This window comes from Filicampus tigris, chromosome 17 (genome assembly GCF_054856515.1).
Source record: "Filicampus tigris isolate MCC_2025a chromosome 17, RoL_Ftig_1.0, whole genome shotgun sequence".
Lineage (NCBI taxonomy): Eukaryota > Metazoa > Chordata > Actinopteri > Syngnathiformes > Syngnathidae > Filicampus > Filicampus tigris.
The window spans coordinates 1,425,766-1,442,500 of record NC_141233.1 but is presented as its reverse complement, the minus strand read 5'-3'; the positions used below and the strand labels follow the sequence as shown (position 1 = coordinate 1,442,500).

The 16,735-nt window shown below is 39.4% G+C and overlaps 1 protein-coding gene across 3 annotated transcripts in view; it reads right to left on the bottom strand.

The window, feature by feature from the left end:
- ntm (neurotrimin) overlaps positions 1-9,345 on the bottom strand; it is a 256,256-nt gene extending 246,911 nt beyond the window's left edge. For 2 of the 3 annotated variants that reach the window (XM_086056954.1, XM_086056955.1), the window contains exon 1: positions 9,147-9,213. In XM_086056954.1, the coding sequence (XP_085913080.1) occupies positions 9,147-9,207 (61 nt within the window). In that variant the 5' untranslated portion in view covers positions 9,208-9,213. Of the gene's footprint in view, positions 1-9,146 lie in introns of all 3 variants that reach the window. The other variant, XM_086056947.1, reaches the window with a different exon arrangement.
- Positions 9,346-16,735: the final 7,390 nt, after the last annotated feature.

The window sequence follows — 16,735 nt, the reverse complement described above, 5'->3', positions numbered from 1 at the left end:
CTACTTACGAACGTCTCTTCATACGAAAAGTTACGAATATTGCCTCGTTTTACGAAACAAATGTCAGGATACAAAAGGTAAAAATACAGTTTGGGCTGCTACTCCAGAGTTTCTTGAATGCAACTTACTCAAAGCTGCTCTGCCATTAGCTATTACCTAGCATCTTTCTGGCATCCCATTGGCTAAAAGGGACCTCTACCGTATGTGTCTATGTGTGTAGATGGACAGGTAGATAGATATATATGTGATAGATACGTCTATGCAGTGTCATCATCCTCGTCATTCGCCCCTCGGGCCATGAGGTGTTCCGATAGTTTTACGTGAATTAGAAATGAGGAAAAGAAAAAAAAAAGAAAATTGTTTTTTTTTTGTCCATACGATCAAAGTAAGAGATAATAGAAAAGTATGAAAAAGGGATGCGTTTGTTTGATCTCGCCAAAGAAAATGACGTATCGACAGTCGCCACGTTATTAAATCAGTTCTTTACAAAATGGCAGGCAACAACCACTTCTGAGAGAGAACATGAATCAAAGAAGGGAAAAGAGCGATGAGGACAGCAATTAAAAGGTAAATGACCATCATTTTAGTCTTTACTCTATTCTTAGTTTTTTACATTATGCACAACTCTCATTTATTGTGCAGTAATCTAATTGTAAGATGTACCGGTATTTGTTTTGATGCATTTTTATGCTTTATAATATATTTATGTCTGAATCTTGGGGTGCTTGGAACGGATTAGGGCATTTACATGGAAAACGCATCTCTACTTGCAAAATGTTCTACTTAAGAAATTTCTTCCAGAACCAATTAATTTCGCAAGTAGAGGTACCACTGTATGTATACAGAGCTTGGCAGTGCGTCCCGGTGTCGGACCGGTCGGACCCTCCGACCCGGGCAGATGCCCATTTTTGGGGCGGGGTGTGGGGGCTGACAAATTTTAAAAAAGGGATGGACTAAGCATGGCCGGAAGTGGATTTTAGTCCGGCCCACTAATCGGCCCTCATGCGTGTGACGTGGTCGCGAGGTGGCCAAATTTCATCTCAGCCTATGGTGAAAGGCTTATTTTTAGGCTTCTTTATACTCCCGTGTCGGCGCGAGTGACAACTGCCGCATTGATTCACATGACATGATGTTGGCGACAGGTCTGCAACACATGCCACGCACACATCAGGAATTGTTGCTTCTCTTATCGGTCCATTATGTCACATGCTGCAATGACATACAGCTTCCCACAGAGGAGAGGATTCACCACGCAGTTCGTTACTGCTGCAAAGCAAACTAGTTTGGCAGCGGCGTGTGTGTTATGTCACGTATGTGTGTGTAAAGAAGCTATTCACCCACGTTCCCCCTTGGCCGCCACCCTCCAGATCATTTTCGCAATAAAATTAAATGCATCGTCTAGTCATCTCCGTCCCTTTCTGGTTGTAGCAGGCACGATATCCAATGTTGTCGCTGTCTCTTTGAAGCGACGCCCCTCGACTTGGAACGCGACTGTTTCAAAACAACGTGTGTCCACGAGTATAGTCAAGCTGCGCGCAGCACTCAAGGATGACGCTGGCACATCAAGGTGGAGTTCATGCACTTCTTCTGGCGTCTTCCGTACTTCCGGAAATACGCCGTAACAAACCTGCTGTGTAGTGATTTGTTGGAATGCTTTTATTTTGAAGGCCGGGAAGTGTGAAGGAAGTGTGGAAAATAAATAACTTGTTGACTGCGACTTCATGCTGTCTGTTGGACCCAAATAATTATACAATACGACAAAACCGGGGCTTGCAATCGAAGTAAGCACGTGCAGTTTGGCAAGTTCTAGTGGCGCGTTTGAAGCGTGTCCACAGTGGGTTTGAATAGTAAATTAGCCAGTTAATCATCTTTAAATAAACCTCTGCCGTTAGCATCCCTCCAGTGGCAGCGTCATGCATATTTTTTTTGTGTTTTTTTGGGGGGGGCGGGGGGCGGAATGGGGCGGGGGGGGTGATACTTTTTATGAATAAGGGCGGGGGGGGGGTCGAGGCCGGAAGGGTACCCAGGTCAAGGGTGGAGGGTCGCTGCGCAACAGAAATCACTGATGCGTAACGTCATGTGAGTCACAACGCGCCTTTGCGTACCTGTACACAGTGGTGCAATGGATCATCTTTGATCCGTGAGCTGTATGGATCAGGCATCACGGTTCAGGCCGGGCACGATCCACAGAATGGTTGGTGAAAAAAAACTGTGTGCGTTCACATTAAGTCAACGTAATTAGTCCGCATTCACTGTAATAGCAGCAGAGAAAATTGAAAACCCCCATGGCTCACATAAGTCGCATATGGCAGCGCTTTGCAAACATACTCAACGAACACACCACCTCCGCAAAGGCTAACTTCAAAATAAAATTTACCAAATAATACATTGCATCATTGATGCCAATGCAATAGCCTTAGAAGACTTTTACTTTCAAGTTGACCTCTGTGGTGGCGTAACAGCGAACTTGACTTCCGTTTTCGATGTCTCAGCTTACCACGTACATCAACACAACGCCATCCCGAAGTCATATCCAGTCGCTAATTTAAGACGCTAAGAAACCGCTAAGGCGGCACGGTGGTCGACTGGTTAGCACGTCCGCCTCACAGTGGGTTCGATCCCGGCCACGGTCTCCCTGTGTGGAGTTTGCATGTTCTCCCCGTGCCTGCGTGGGTTTTCTCTGGGTACTCCGGTTTCCTCCCACATTCCAAAAACATACATGGTAAGTTGATTGGACTCTCTAAATTGCCCCTAGGTGTGATTGTGAGTGCGGATGTTTGTCTTTGTGTGCCCTGCGATTGGCTGGCAACCAATTCAGGGTGTCCCCCGTCTACTGCCCAAAGACAGCTGGGATAGGCTCCAGCACGCCCCGCGACCCTTGTGAGGATAAGCGGTATAGATAATGGATGGATGGAAGAAACCGCTAGTTAATTACGCTGTCATTGTATGATACGACAGTAGTCTCCGGCATTAATGGCAGCTAATCAGCTGTTATCATTAGCAACAAGTGCCTGGCTGGTAGTTCAACATCTTGGCTTACTTTTTTTTAACTTCTATTTCAATATTGTGGAGATTATTTTGTAATGCGCTGTCCATGTGTAAAGGAAGGTGCCTTAAATTGAACTTCAAGGTCTTTTTTATTATGAAAAAAATATAAATAAAACCTTGTCTTAATTCATTTTATAAAAACACTTATGCTCATTAAATAAGTTTAAAAAAAACATTCAACTCAAAATGTCTAGCAGAATACCTTGTTATTTTATACACTGTACTAGAGGTGCTCGATTAAGCGATTTTGAACCGAAACCGAATTTTTTGGATAAAATGACGTTAAAAACGTTCAAATCGGCACGTTCGATTTTTTTATTTTTGCTGTATCTAAGCCACCGTAGTTTTCTCTTCATTTCAGCTTCCTCCCACGAGCACGCAGTCCGGAAAAACTACAACACCGGCGCTACCCGCGATTCTGCTATTTGCTTAGGCAAGTGAGCGTTTAGTTAATAAATCAGGCAAATATAGATCTGTAGTGTAGTGTGCCACGCATTTACAATACAACCCGTGAGCAAGTAACTCAACGTCTGAAACGCGTCACTTTTGTTCTCCTCTACAACGGACCTCTGGTCATGACTATGCATTTGTACTTAAGATTGACAGTGCATTGTATTATTGAGTGACAGTTTTAAACTAATCATTGATTTATGTTTAAGTAAGAACAGGGAGAAAGTTAAAAGGCTAATCACTAGCTGGTTGGCAAATTGACTTGCTGACAGACTGTTTGGTTTACAGAATTGACTGTCTACCTTCTCTCATGTTGATGATTTCGTTTCAGATGGTATATGCACTTTCTTCTTTCATTATTGGTTTGATTGAGAACAGATCTGATATCTATTGTGTAAGTAAAATGCTGTTAATACCAATGGATTGTTCTGTGTGTATTAAGTTAAATCGACTGGCATTTTGAGTTCAAAGAAAGAAAACTTAAGATTAAAAAAAGACATTCAAAATACTTCATTTTTCATTATTTTGTTTTAACAAAGAAATCATAATCGTAATCGTAAAATCGGGTTTGAGAGAAAATAATCGGGATTTTCTTGTTAGGCAAAAATCGAACAGCCCTACACTGTACCATGTATAAAATAAGAACATTCTTATTTTATACGTGGTACAGTGTATAAAATAACAAGGTATCCTACCTTATATTGCATTCTTTATTTCTTTTTTTTTTTTTGCTGATCGAAACACAATCCGATCCGTGACTAAAAATCCATTACCGTTCTGAACCGTGACTCATGTGATCCGTTGAACCACTAGTGAGTACCAAAGTCAATCTCCTGGTACTGCACATACATATCTTCTTTTTCTATATTGTGGACCTAGATTACTTTGTAACGTGCTGTCCATGTTTTACAAAAGGTGCCTTAAATTGCACTTCAAGTCTTTGAAGCGTTTTGCAAACATACTCAATGAATACACTGCCTCCGCAAAGGCTAACTTCAAAGTAAAGCTTACCAAATAGTACATTGAGTCATTGATGCCAATGCATTGGTGGACTTTTACTTTGAAGTTGGCCCACGTGGTGGCGTAACGGCTAACATGACTTCCGTTTTCGACGTTTTATATATATACATATATATATATATATATATATATATATATATATATATATATATATATATATATATATATATATATGTATGTATGTGTATATATATATATATGTGTATATATATATATATATATATATATATATATATATATATGTGTATATATATATATATATATATATATATATATGTGTATGTATGTATATATTTATATATATATATGTGTGTATTTATGTATATATATATATATATATATATATATATATATATATGTATACATATATATATGTGTATATATGTATATATATATATATATATATATATATATATATATATATATATATATGTGTATGTATATATATATATATTTTTTAATACATTTAAAATGAAATTATTATTTATTCATTAATTATTATTAATTGATAATTATTTATTATAATTATGATAATGATGCCTGCAAATGTTAGGCCAGCAGAGGAGGCCTTGCTGGCCCTGAGGGAACACCACTGTAAGTGTAGTGAACCAATGCTTTATTGGAGTGCAGGCATAACAAGGCATAACCATCTGTTTTAGGATTACTTGATCTTTTTAGCTGTCATGAGACATTTTTGACTTGCCTGTGAAGTGCGACGCTGAGGGGGTCGGCGCTAGCAAATCCTTTACTTCAACATCATGTGCCTATCCGTAGGTGTTTGATGGAGGTTGGAGGATGAAGGTGTTAGTACCGGTATGCACAATATTAATCTTAATCCAAGAGTTGCACTGAAACGACTGCTCATTTATTCGAACAAAGTTAAGGTTAAACCACATTTTCATTTAGGGTATGAATGCCTTACATGCACACACTTCTTCTTCCCTGAATTGGTGGAAAAGGTTCACCTCTTAGATGCTTGTCATTGTGGCACAAATCTAGCGTCATAATAGCCTCTGCCGACAGCACACAGAATCCTGGGTCAGGTTTGCTTACATATCGAGCGAATTATCGTCCAGCCCTACAACATATCAATACCAGAAACATTTACAACCATTTTTTTCTTCCACCCATCCATTTTATGTACCACTTATCTTCATTAGGGTCATGTGTGACTATGAGCTGAGCCTATCCCATCTGATTTTAAGGAAGTGACAGGATTAAGCCTGGACTGGTCGACATCATCAATCAGAGGGTTTCCGTGTTTCACGACGTTTGTTGTGTGTGATTGTTAAAAGGTGAGTTTAATAATTTAGGTTCGTGTCAGGTAACTGTTGTACATAATAGCCTTGATATGTTCTCATGAGTGATGTCACGTTGATGAACACAAGTTAGTTATTTCGGCTAGTATGCTTACTATTCTAGTGATGAAACGTGTGTGCAAATGTGCATTTTATGTATTGTTTGGTTATTTAATTTCTTAATACAGTGAATTGTAATGTTTAGGCATATTGTTAACGAATGGATATGCATTGGATGATGTTGCTAGGTTATTCTTTGTCTGTGTTGTTGCAGACCACAATAAATAGATGTGTCAAGTGTAATACGGGCCTGTGTTTTCTGACAGGAGCACCCACATTCATACCTTGCCACTCTAAAATAGTCAGATGGAGACATCATACCAATCATATGATCCTCTCCGTTTTACTTCAAATTATGTACAGTTCATACAATCTTGCAACCCGAGTCAACCAGAAAATTGTTTCCACCTTGGCAGGAGAAACGCAAACTGAAGTAATGTACGAGCTGCCTCGCAAAAGTAGCAGTAATGTACTTTATTTTATCTTTTATTTAGTAACTATGAAGATAAAAACACAACAGCCAGGGGGGTGACAAACATAGAGGCAGAGAAATATATTACAGAAATATAAAGCGTGACACAATCAGCAGGCGCAAAGGACCCAATCCAATCTGGACATTTTAGAAAATTTCAATAAACATTCTATAAATCCGGCCCTCGGCTTGTCGCAAACATTTTTTATTTGGCTCTCCGTCCATTTGACTTTGACACCCCTGATAAAGACAAACAACAATAAACACTCACAATTTTCCAATCTTTGATTAACCTAAGAAGCATGTTTTTGACATGTGAGAAAAAGAAAAACCCACACAAGTATGGGGAGAACATGCAAATTACACATGATGGCCAGGACCATAATTCAAACCCAAACCTGAAACTGATTAGTTTGTTCAACAAATAAACAAATTATGCCGTTATCACAGCAACACACACACTTATTGGGCATTACTCTCTGCAACAACTAGAGTACAAATATAATGCCACACTTCACCACTTGCATATGACGTGCCCATGTCCATATTAGAAATTCCAGCACTCTGACTTGTATAATAATGTAAACTTGGGTTTAACTGAGTGATTATGTCACTAGTCCGACAAGTGATGTTTTGACTATGACTGTGATCTGTTTAGGATTTTTAAAAAATATTTAGTTTACATTAGGCGGCACGTGGTCGACTGGTTAGCACGTCCGCCTCACAGTTCAGAGGTTGTGGGTTCGATCCCGGCTACGGCCTCCCTGTGTGGAGTTTGCATGTTCTTCCCGTGCTTGCATGGGTTTTCTCCGGGTACTCCGGTTTCCTCCCACATTCCAAAAACATGCATGGTAAGTTGATTGGGCTCTCTAAATTTCCCCTAGGTGTGATTGTGAGTGCGGATGTTTGTCTCTGTGTGCCCTGCGGTTGGCTGGCAACCAATTCAGGGTGTCCCCCGCCTACTGCCCGAAGACAGCTGGGATAGGCTCCAGCACGCCCCGCGACTCTTGTGAGGATAAGCGGTGTCGATAATGGATGGATGGATAGTTTACATTAGTAATACACAATTTGTAGCGACACTATTAGCTGAATCTTAGCTTCTATGCCAGTCTTATTTTGAAGTTGTGCTGAATAAAAAAAGTAAATTTTCAAAGTAGTTTTTCAGTGCAGATAATAATACTGTCGTCCATCCATGTATTTTCTTTTGCTTATCCGGGATTGGGTTGCAGGGGCAGTTCCGTCAAGAAGAGAAGCCCAGACATTCCTCTCCCCATGGGGCCACTCCGTCCTGCTCTTATGAGTGGATCCCAATAAATTCCCAAGATAGCCAAGAGACAGTCTGTACAGCATATTCTGGTCTCCCTCAAGGACTCCTCCCGGTGGGTCGTGCTCAGAAGACCTCACCAGGGAGGGATCCAGGTGGCATTCTAACAAGATGCCTAAGGCACCTCATCTAGTTCTCTCAATGTGGGGGAGCAGCCACTCTGAGCCACTGCCGGATCACTGTTGTCTCAAAGGGAGAGCCCAGACACCCTGTATAGAAAATACTTTATCCACAAAGACTGATAGGTAAAGTAGAAATTAAAAACTTTTATTAGGTATTTTTAAGAGATATACATTAAAGAGGAAATCAACCCCAAAATGTTCTTTCCAGTTTATGTTGTATACAGCCCCTCTAGTCTGAACACGGCATTCTGATTGATAATGTATTTGTGGAATATGAGTAGTAAAATCCACCCGGTTTTGTCCATCTCAAGGGGTAGCCATTTTGTCACTTGCTGTCAACTGAAAATGACATCACAGTTGCTCAGGGCTCAGGTCACAACCAATCATGGCTCAGCTTCAGAAAACAGGTGAGCCATGGTTGGTTGTGACCTGAGCCCTGAGCATCTGGGATGTCGTTTTCAGTCGACATGCAATAATAATCAGAATGCTATGTTTAGACTAGTGGAGGTGCATAGAACACATTATTGTCAAGACAATTTTTGGGTTGACCCCTCTTTTAAATAAATAAATAAATAGTAGGGACATTTGTATTGCTAAAAATCCACACAGAAAAGTGGATTCGGGGTTGATCACGTCCAGATTTGGGGTTAACCACAGACGAAAGCTGATTAAAAAGCATTTGTTCCAACCTTTGTGGAACCTAGAGTTTCCACTAATGTTGAATTTTCGTCCAAGAATGATAAATGACTAATATTAGTCATTCAACAATTTATATGGCTGTGTCGACAAAAGGTCCAGAATTCGGAACTGGGTCTTTCTGGATACAAACAATCGCATTGGTACGGCTTAACTTCAACGATTTGACCACGGAGCCTGTGGGGATTAGGTAGCCTACCACTACTTAACTTGTCGGCGAAGACCTCCCTGGCAAGAGATTTATCATGTGTCCAAAAGAAAATCCCAATAACTGAGAAACTACGACTCCATATAGAATGTACCAGTCTTGAAATATTCACGAAAAGAGCAAGAAGCACAATTTTACTCCACATGTGATACATCGTCAGGTAGTCAAAGCCAAATCGAGGATCTTTCACTGAAGAGACGCAGAAGTGGGTTACAGCCTAATATAACTGAGGTAAAAATACAATCAAAGCAGCAGTTAGATATTTGCATGAGTTCGGACCCTCATCTCTTTTTAAAGCTTCAGTTTAGATGTGATTTAATGTCAGGTGAAGGCGCAAATATCACTCGCACACAGACTCCACTAGAGTGAGAATATTTATAGCCCGGCTACCGTTAGTGTGAGACAACAAGTGCTAGAAGGATTAAAAAAAAAAAAAACTGTTACCAACCTTGCCCCGTCAACAGGATGGCCATCCCGACCAACATAGCCCAATATATTGGTTGTGTCATCTTAATTGATCTGTTTGTCTTCTATGTGATGTCTAATGTGTTTTTTTTCCGCGCGTCCCCCTGTTTCGGGGTAGATAATCCACAGCCAAGACGTTCAAAGTCTCCTTCAACTATGAGGTTATTGGTAGCTGCGCTGCAAAGAAGTTAACGTTTATAAACCCCAAAAGTTCCGGTCTTTTCTTTTCACAGTAAAACACAGACTTCTGGCTGCAACAGTTAACGGCAGAGAAGTTTTCCAACTTCTCCGCACTTCCTGGTTGTGCATTGGTAACTTGATGTATCTACGACTATTACCTGAACGGGCACAGTCGTGTGATGCAGAGGTTTCCCTGAAGAAGCTTGAGTAAAAATATTTCTTTGTATATCCAGTATTTTACAAGACGACCTTTTTAAGCCCTGAGTTGTATGGTAGATACTATTTGGTGTATATATACACTGTGTTGTTAAAATTACGAAATAAAAGTGTTCAGCAAAAACGCAGTAGTGTCTGAATTTCACACATTCATCACATCAGTGTGCATTTTTTAAATGTGCTGAGCACCAACCACTGACCCATTGCCATTCCGTGGTGAGAATCCCAAATGATTGTTGGCGAAATCCCCCGGCTCCATGAGCGAGAAAAAGTTGGCTTGACATTCGACGTTTGATATTCACGAATTAGAGACCGTCCACAAATTTCATGTTCTATGGTGTCATAAATAGACAAACATTTTCACCAAAAATCAGTTAACTCACATGTTGTCATTCTGATTGCTGTAGTAGGTGGCAAAGCGGGGCATTCTAACTACTACATCCCAAATTTTTGTCATATAGGTCATTTTGGAGAAATTGGAGCCAATTAAAGGTTGGGTATAGTGCTAAATTAACACAAATATTCATAAAAAAATCAAGTGAAACACCTTTTTTTCATTCTGATTGCTGTAGTAGATGTCAAAGCAAGGCCTCTAACTACTATACCTCAATTTTTTGTCATATAGTTCATTTTGGAGAAATTGGAGCCAATCCAAGGACCAATATCAAACGGGATAGGCAAAATATTAATAAAAAAAATCAGGTGAAACACTTTTTCTCATTATGGTTGCTGTAGTAGGTGTCAAAGCAAGGCCTTTAACTACTACACCTCAATTTTTGTCATATAGGTCATTTTGGAGAAGTTGGAGCCAATCCAAGGATGAGTATAGTGCTAAATTGACATAGATATTAACCAAAAATCAAGTGAAACACTTTTTCTCATTCTGATTGCTGTAGTAGATGTCAAAGCAAGGCCTCTAACTACTACACCTCAATTTTTTGTCATATGGGTCATTTTGGAGAGGTTGGACCCAATCCAAGAACCAATAGCAAACTGGACAGGCAAAATATTCATAAAAAATCAGGTGAAACACTTTTTCTCATTCTGATTGCTGTAGTAGATGTCAAAACAATCAAGGATTGAGCATAGTGCTAAATTGACACAAATATTTTACCAAAAATCAAGTAAAATACTTTTTCTCATTCTGATTGCTGTAGTAGTCTGAAAGGGCTTCACGTGCCGACAGTGGAAAATAATCAAGACATCTCTTGACCCAAACCAACCAGGGCAAGGAAGAAGAAAAAAAAAACGAAACATCGGGGGGTAAATGAAGAACCATGAGAAGGGGCCAGGTGCTTACAGACAGAACTATATCCATGCTGCAAGACAGCACAGTTGCCGTAGCATGTCTGCTCTGACCCTGTGGGTAATTTTATGTTTTGCATTTTGCTTTGCTGCTTGCAGTACCCCCTATCTCCCCTCTCTCCTTGGTTTGTGTGTTTGTCGTAGGAGCAGTTGTTGCCCGTTCATCCCCGCCTGATTATTACCACGCAATTGGTCAGGGAGCTGGTCCACTTACTTTTTGGAACAGCTCTCCACTTGCCCTCTCTCTTCTCTTCAGCCTATCCACTATTGATGGGAAATGAAGCTTCCACATGCTTCAAGAATCTATTTTGTTTATTGAGCCCCCTAGATTGCACTCTCTTCATTTTAGGGCTGAAAGCACACTGACTCTCTTAAACCCATTTCTTGTAAGCAACAGTGACATCAACAATAGTAAAAGGGAAATAAAACAACTGTTTCAGGAAGCACCTATAAATCTTCCTTTTCCACTCATTACTTTCCAGCCCTTGGAATTTTCACCATCGTTGCATGTTTTTGGATGGTTTAATAGTAAACTGCTGTTGATTAGCAATCACTTTGAAGCTCTGTGTAAAGTTTGTTGGAGCTTCTTGAAAGTTGCATTGACTTTCAACACAACCCTTGTGAATACCCATCGGCTAAATATTTGTTCAAACAGTAATAATGTCGTAATAGTGATGAGAGGCCCTCTCTCTTTTAACCATTTTACTCCTGTTTTGGTTGATTTCTAGGTGGTAGGTTAGATATATGTCATTTATTTCCATTTTTTTCTGGAAGGTATGTTTAAATGAAGGTGTTATTGTTTATGTTGGAAATTTGTCCCTCGGATTTGAATAAAAATGCTCCTTATAAACTTAATCTCTGATGTCACTGGCCTAGGTGCTTTGACATCTACTACAGCAATCAAAATGAGAAAAAGTGTTTTACTTGATTTTTGGTGAATATTTGTGTCAATACAGTTTGATATTGGTTCTTGAATTGGCTCCAACTTCTCCAAAATGACCTATATGACAAAAAATTGAGGTGTAGTAGTTAGAGGCCTTGCTTTGAAATCTACTACAGCAATCAGATGAGAAAAAGTGTTTCACCTGATTTTTAATGAAGTTTTTTGCCAATACAGTTTGATATTGGTCCTTGGATTTGCTCCAACTTCTCCCAAATGACCTATATGACAAAAATTTGAGGTGTGGTAGTTAGAGGCCTTGCTTTGACATCTAGTACAGCAATCAGAATGAGAAAAGGTGTTTTACTAAATTTGGGGTGAAAATTTGTGTCAATTTACCACTATACTCATTTTTGGATTGGCTCCAACTTCTCCAAAATGACCTATATGACAAAAAATGGAGGTGTAGTAGTTAGAGGCATTGCTTTGACATCTACTACAGAAATCAGAATTAGAAAAGGTGTTTTACTTCATTTTTGGTAAATATTTGTGCCAATTTAGCACTGTACTCATCTTTGGATTGGCTCCAACTTCTCCAAAATGACCTTTATGACAAATATTTGAGGTGTAGTAGTTAGAGGTCTCCATTTGCCACTTACTACAGCAATTGGAATGAGAAAAAGTGTTTCACCTGATTTTTTATGAATAGTTTGCCTATCCAGTTTGATATTGGTCCTTGGATTGGGCGCATAGGTCATCATAGACGGAGAGAAATTCACTGTTCAAGATGGACATCCAACGTGCGTTCCGAACCGAGTCCGAAGAATTGGCGATTGACAATTATCATCTAATAAGTTGAATACCTGTCTTTTTGTGTAGATGGGTGGTTGACTAGTCCAAATACTACAGACTGCTATATTACTTACAGGAAAATCATCCAGTATTGAATTCCTCAGTTTATTTTCTTTATTTTTTGAAACTTCTGTTAACAAGTAATTCATATATCCTAAGGCTCATTGAGGTACTTAATGTTCAGAGTTCTATTTAGAGAGTATCTACCTCTTCTAAGTTAGTGTGTATTTTGCTTAGTATTTTATAGCTATTACAGACATTCAGTTTTCTTTTCTTATACATTTTTAAAATGTTAGACTCTAACCTTAGTTCTTTGAAACTGATGTCAGAGGTATCCGAGATAATACAAAGAGAAAATCTATTTTTATGTTTTGTAGACAGAAGAGTTCACACTTAATTTTTTTTGCAAGAGACTCACTCAGAAAGTGGTGATATTAAATTTTGGAAAGCTCAGTGGGGAGACCAATGTTAACTTCAGTCATGGCTCCTCTCAGTCAGCAGGGGTCAGTATTTTATTTAATAAGTTTAGAGGTGACACAATTAAATCTTTTTTTTTTTTTTCTTCAGAAGATGGTCGGGTTAATTATTTTGGTAATTGAAATAGATAGAGTACCTGTGAGGTTAGATAAACACCCAAGTTTCAAAAACACTACCTTTACTTGTCAACAACTGTCAGTAATACATATATGGAGGTTTTTATACCCTGATAAGAAAGAGTTCACTTGGTGTAATGCAATCAGATCTGCTCAATCCAGAATTGACCTTTGGCTCATATCTCCATCATGTTTACACTTTGCTTCAGATTGCTCACACAGTTATGCTCCTTTATCTGATCAATTAATTTCTATCCAAAGGGTAGGCAATAAACAACAACAAAATCATTTACGAGGCTATTGGAAATGTAATAACAATTGAATAAAAGATAACATTTTTGGTGAATTGACCTTTGGCTCATATCTCCGTCATGTTTACACTTTGTTTCACATTGCTCACACAGTTATGCTGCTTCATCTGATCAATTAATGTCTATCCACTGGGTAGGCAATAAATAACAACAAAATAATTTACGAGGCTATTGGAAATGTAATAACAATTTAATAAAAGACAACATTTTTGGTGAATTGGTTAAAGGTATGGCGAGGGACATTTTTAATGACATCCATTTGAACAATACATTAAAATGGGAATTCTTCAAGTTCAAAATAAGGGGATTTATCATTGTAAAGGAATAAAAAATAATATCAATACGGAGTTGAGTATTATGAACGAATTAAATGTCTTAATGGGCAAGACAATCTTTCAAATGAAGAAAAAATTGAATTTAACCGATTAAAAGAGGAAATAGATAATTTATATATTGATTTAGCCAAAGGATCATTTGTAAGGTCTCGCCAAATGGGGCGGAGCTGGGAGAGAAAAATTCAAATAATTTTTTTGCCCTGGAGAAACGTAATAGCAAAAGGAACAATATTTATTTCCTAAAAAGAAATGATATTGTAATTTCGGACTCGTTAGATATTTCTAGACATGTTTATCCCTTTTATAGTAATATATATAAACCAGAAAATTGCAGAAGTGATTCAAATTAATTTATGGCTTCAAGTAAAGATCTAATCCTTAACATCTCAGAACAATTAAAACTAGATTGTGATGAGACTTGTGCTGCCTTTAGTTTGAATTTGCAAGAGTTAGTTATACAGTGTAATCTATTGTTCTACTGCTACCTTGTGGTCATTATAATTCATTGAAATAAGATTGTGACGTAGCTTATTTGGCATACGCACAGACAACACAGAGCATATCGGACACGTTTTTTCTTCTGAATACTTTCTGACATTTCTGTCTTGGAGACTACATGTCTGTAAGTAATTCTCAATCACTTGGCGAATGTCCAGTGCTTATATGTGTTGTATTGGGGAACATCACGTTTTGTTTATTTAGCATTCTTGCTCTGTTTAGCTTGTAGTCGACTGTCTTGTTAGCTCGTAGCTATCCAGTGTGACTCAAGGATACTTCGTGTAAGCTATTAGCATATGTGTACATAAATGTTCAGTAAATTGTGTACAGTTCTGTATGGGATTCATGCTTATGTCTGTGTTACAGTTTTACAACTAACTACAAATGACTTCACTAAAATACAAGAAAGACCAAACCTTGTGTGTTTATTGGAGGACATTTAATTGTTAACTGGCTGTCGGGCTACGCACAAGTAAACGCGCTGCACTGGGCAGCACAAGGCTACTACAAAAAACGAGATTTCAGAAGCGCTCTGTCGTGTATTGATGTTGGTTGCGTCGTGACGTGATGACGTAGCAGCGGGAGGGATAAGGAAATGGAATATTGTAGAGTGGTGGCTTTTAGAAAACCTTTTATCTAATAAAGCAAGAGAAAGCCAACACTTTATGTCCTGATTCAATTCAGAGTGCCCAACCTAATTGAGTATTAAGATAGGCACACAACAATGGCGACGAGGAAGACATTTTTGTGAAGAGGAAACCCAGCGGCGGCAACAACACGATGCAGTTGGGTATTCAACCGTTCGCCTGCTATATGCTCGGACCGAGATGGTCACGGTGGTTGATATCAGGGGGCGGAGCCATGGGTTGGCCTGGGTGTGCACAGGCCCACCCACATTGACAGACTGCCCACCCAGTGAGATTCATGAAAAAATATATACTATTACATTTTTAGTAAATTATGAAATTATTTGGTAAGTTGATTGGACTCTCTAAATTTCCCCTGGCTGTGATTGTGAGAGCGGATGTTTGTCTCTGTGTGCCCTGCGATTGGCTGGCAACCAATTCACGGTGTCCCCTACCTACTGCCTGAAGACGCTGGGATAGGCTTCAGCATGCCCCGCGACCCTTGTGAGGATAAGCGGTATCGATAATGGATGGATGGATGAAATTAATTGCGTTTTTTTTTTTTAATTGAATATTAAGAATGGCATAATTGTGGTTGTCTAAGGAAGATATTCAGGCCCACCCTGATTTTTCCAGGCCCACCCATTAGCCACGTTCTGGCTCTGCCCCTGGTTGACATCCTTTGAGTTGTTTGCTGACAGGAAGAGACTCATTTTGGCTGGCGACGCCACGGATGCAGTTAAGCAGTGGCAACGTGCTCTACTACTGCATTTGGCCGGACAAGAGGTGCAGGACATTTTCTCCACCTTACCGCAGACAAGGGAGGCGACTGACTACACGGCTGCGGTGAATGCGCTCAACGCATATTTTGTTCCCCAAGTCAATGCGGCATATGCCAAACCTTCCATAAGTTGTCCCAAATGCTAGGTGAGACTGTACAACAATTCTGTACACGTTTGAGGCAAGCTGCAAAAGACTGACTTTCAAGGTGATAAAGATAACCAAATAAGGGACGCTATCCTGAGTAAATGCACTTCTGAATATGCATGGAGAAAGCTACTCCAGGTTTGACTCTGGCTCGCACATTGGAGGTGGCTGAGGGTTGCCAACTCCCTGAAAAATAAATAAGGGACACCTCATCGGCAGGGATGGCCGACCTGACTGCCTTCAACTAGGGATGGGCGCATCAATACTAAAATATCGATATTCCGATCCAGTGCTCAATTTTAAGTATCCATCCTCAAGATAAAGGAGTGATATTTACAATTAATTCATATCTAAAATAGTGCTGTCAAATTTACCGCGTTAACGGGTGGTTATTAAATTTGTAATTGATTGCGTCAAAATATTTGACAGATTTAACGCATGCGCAGAATGACCGCCGATGCATAATCTCGGATACATTTGGCACAGCGAGCAGCAGAGCGGACACGTGTCGCCGGCGGGAGAATAATGACGCATCTCGAAAGAAGAGGGCATCTTTAAATCTCAGAAATGTGAATAAATTGGTTTGCCTCAGCGACTGAGGATGAGTAGAGAAGAGAGCTGTCTTGTTTTGTGTTAATAAAGTCACTTTAAAGGAGGAACACACAACGTGCTGATACCACCTACAGCATAGCATGGCACAATATATGAGGCAATCACGGTCCTGTGCACTTCAGGGACCACTTGGAAAACAAATTTGACATATTTGAAATATTTCCGTCACTGTTCTGAGGCCCTTTTGCGTTTTGGTTTTTGTAGTGAATAAAAATACTGTCTACTACAGAAAGAATG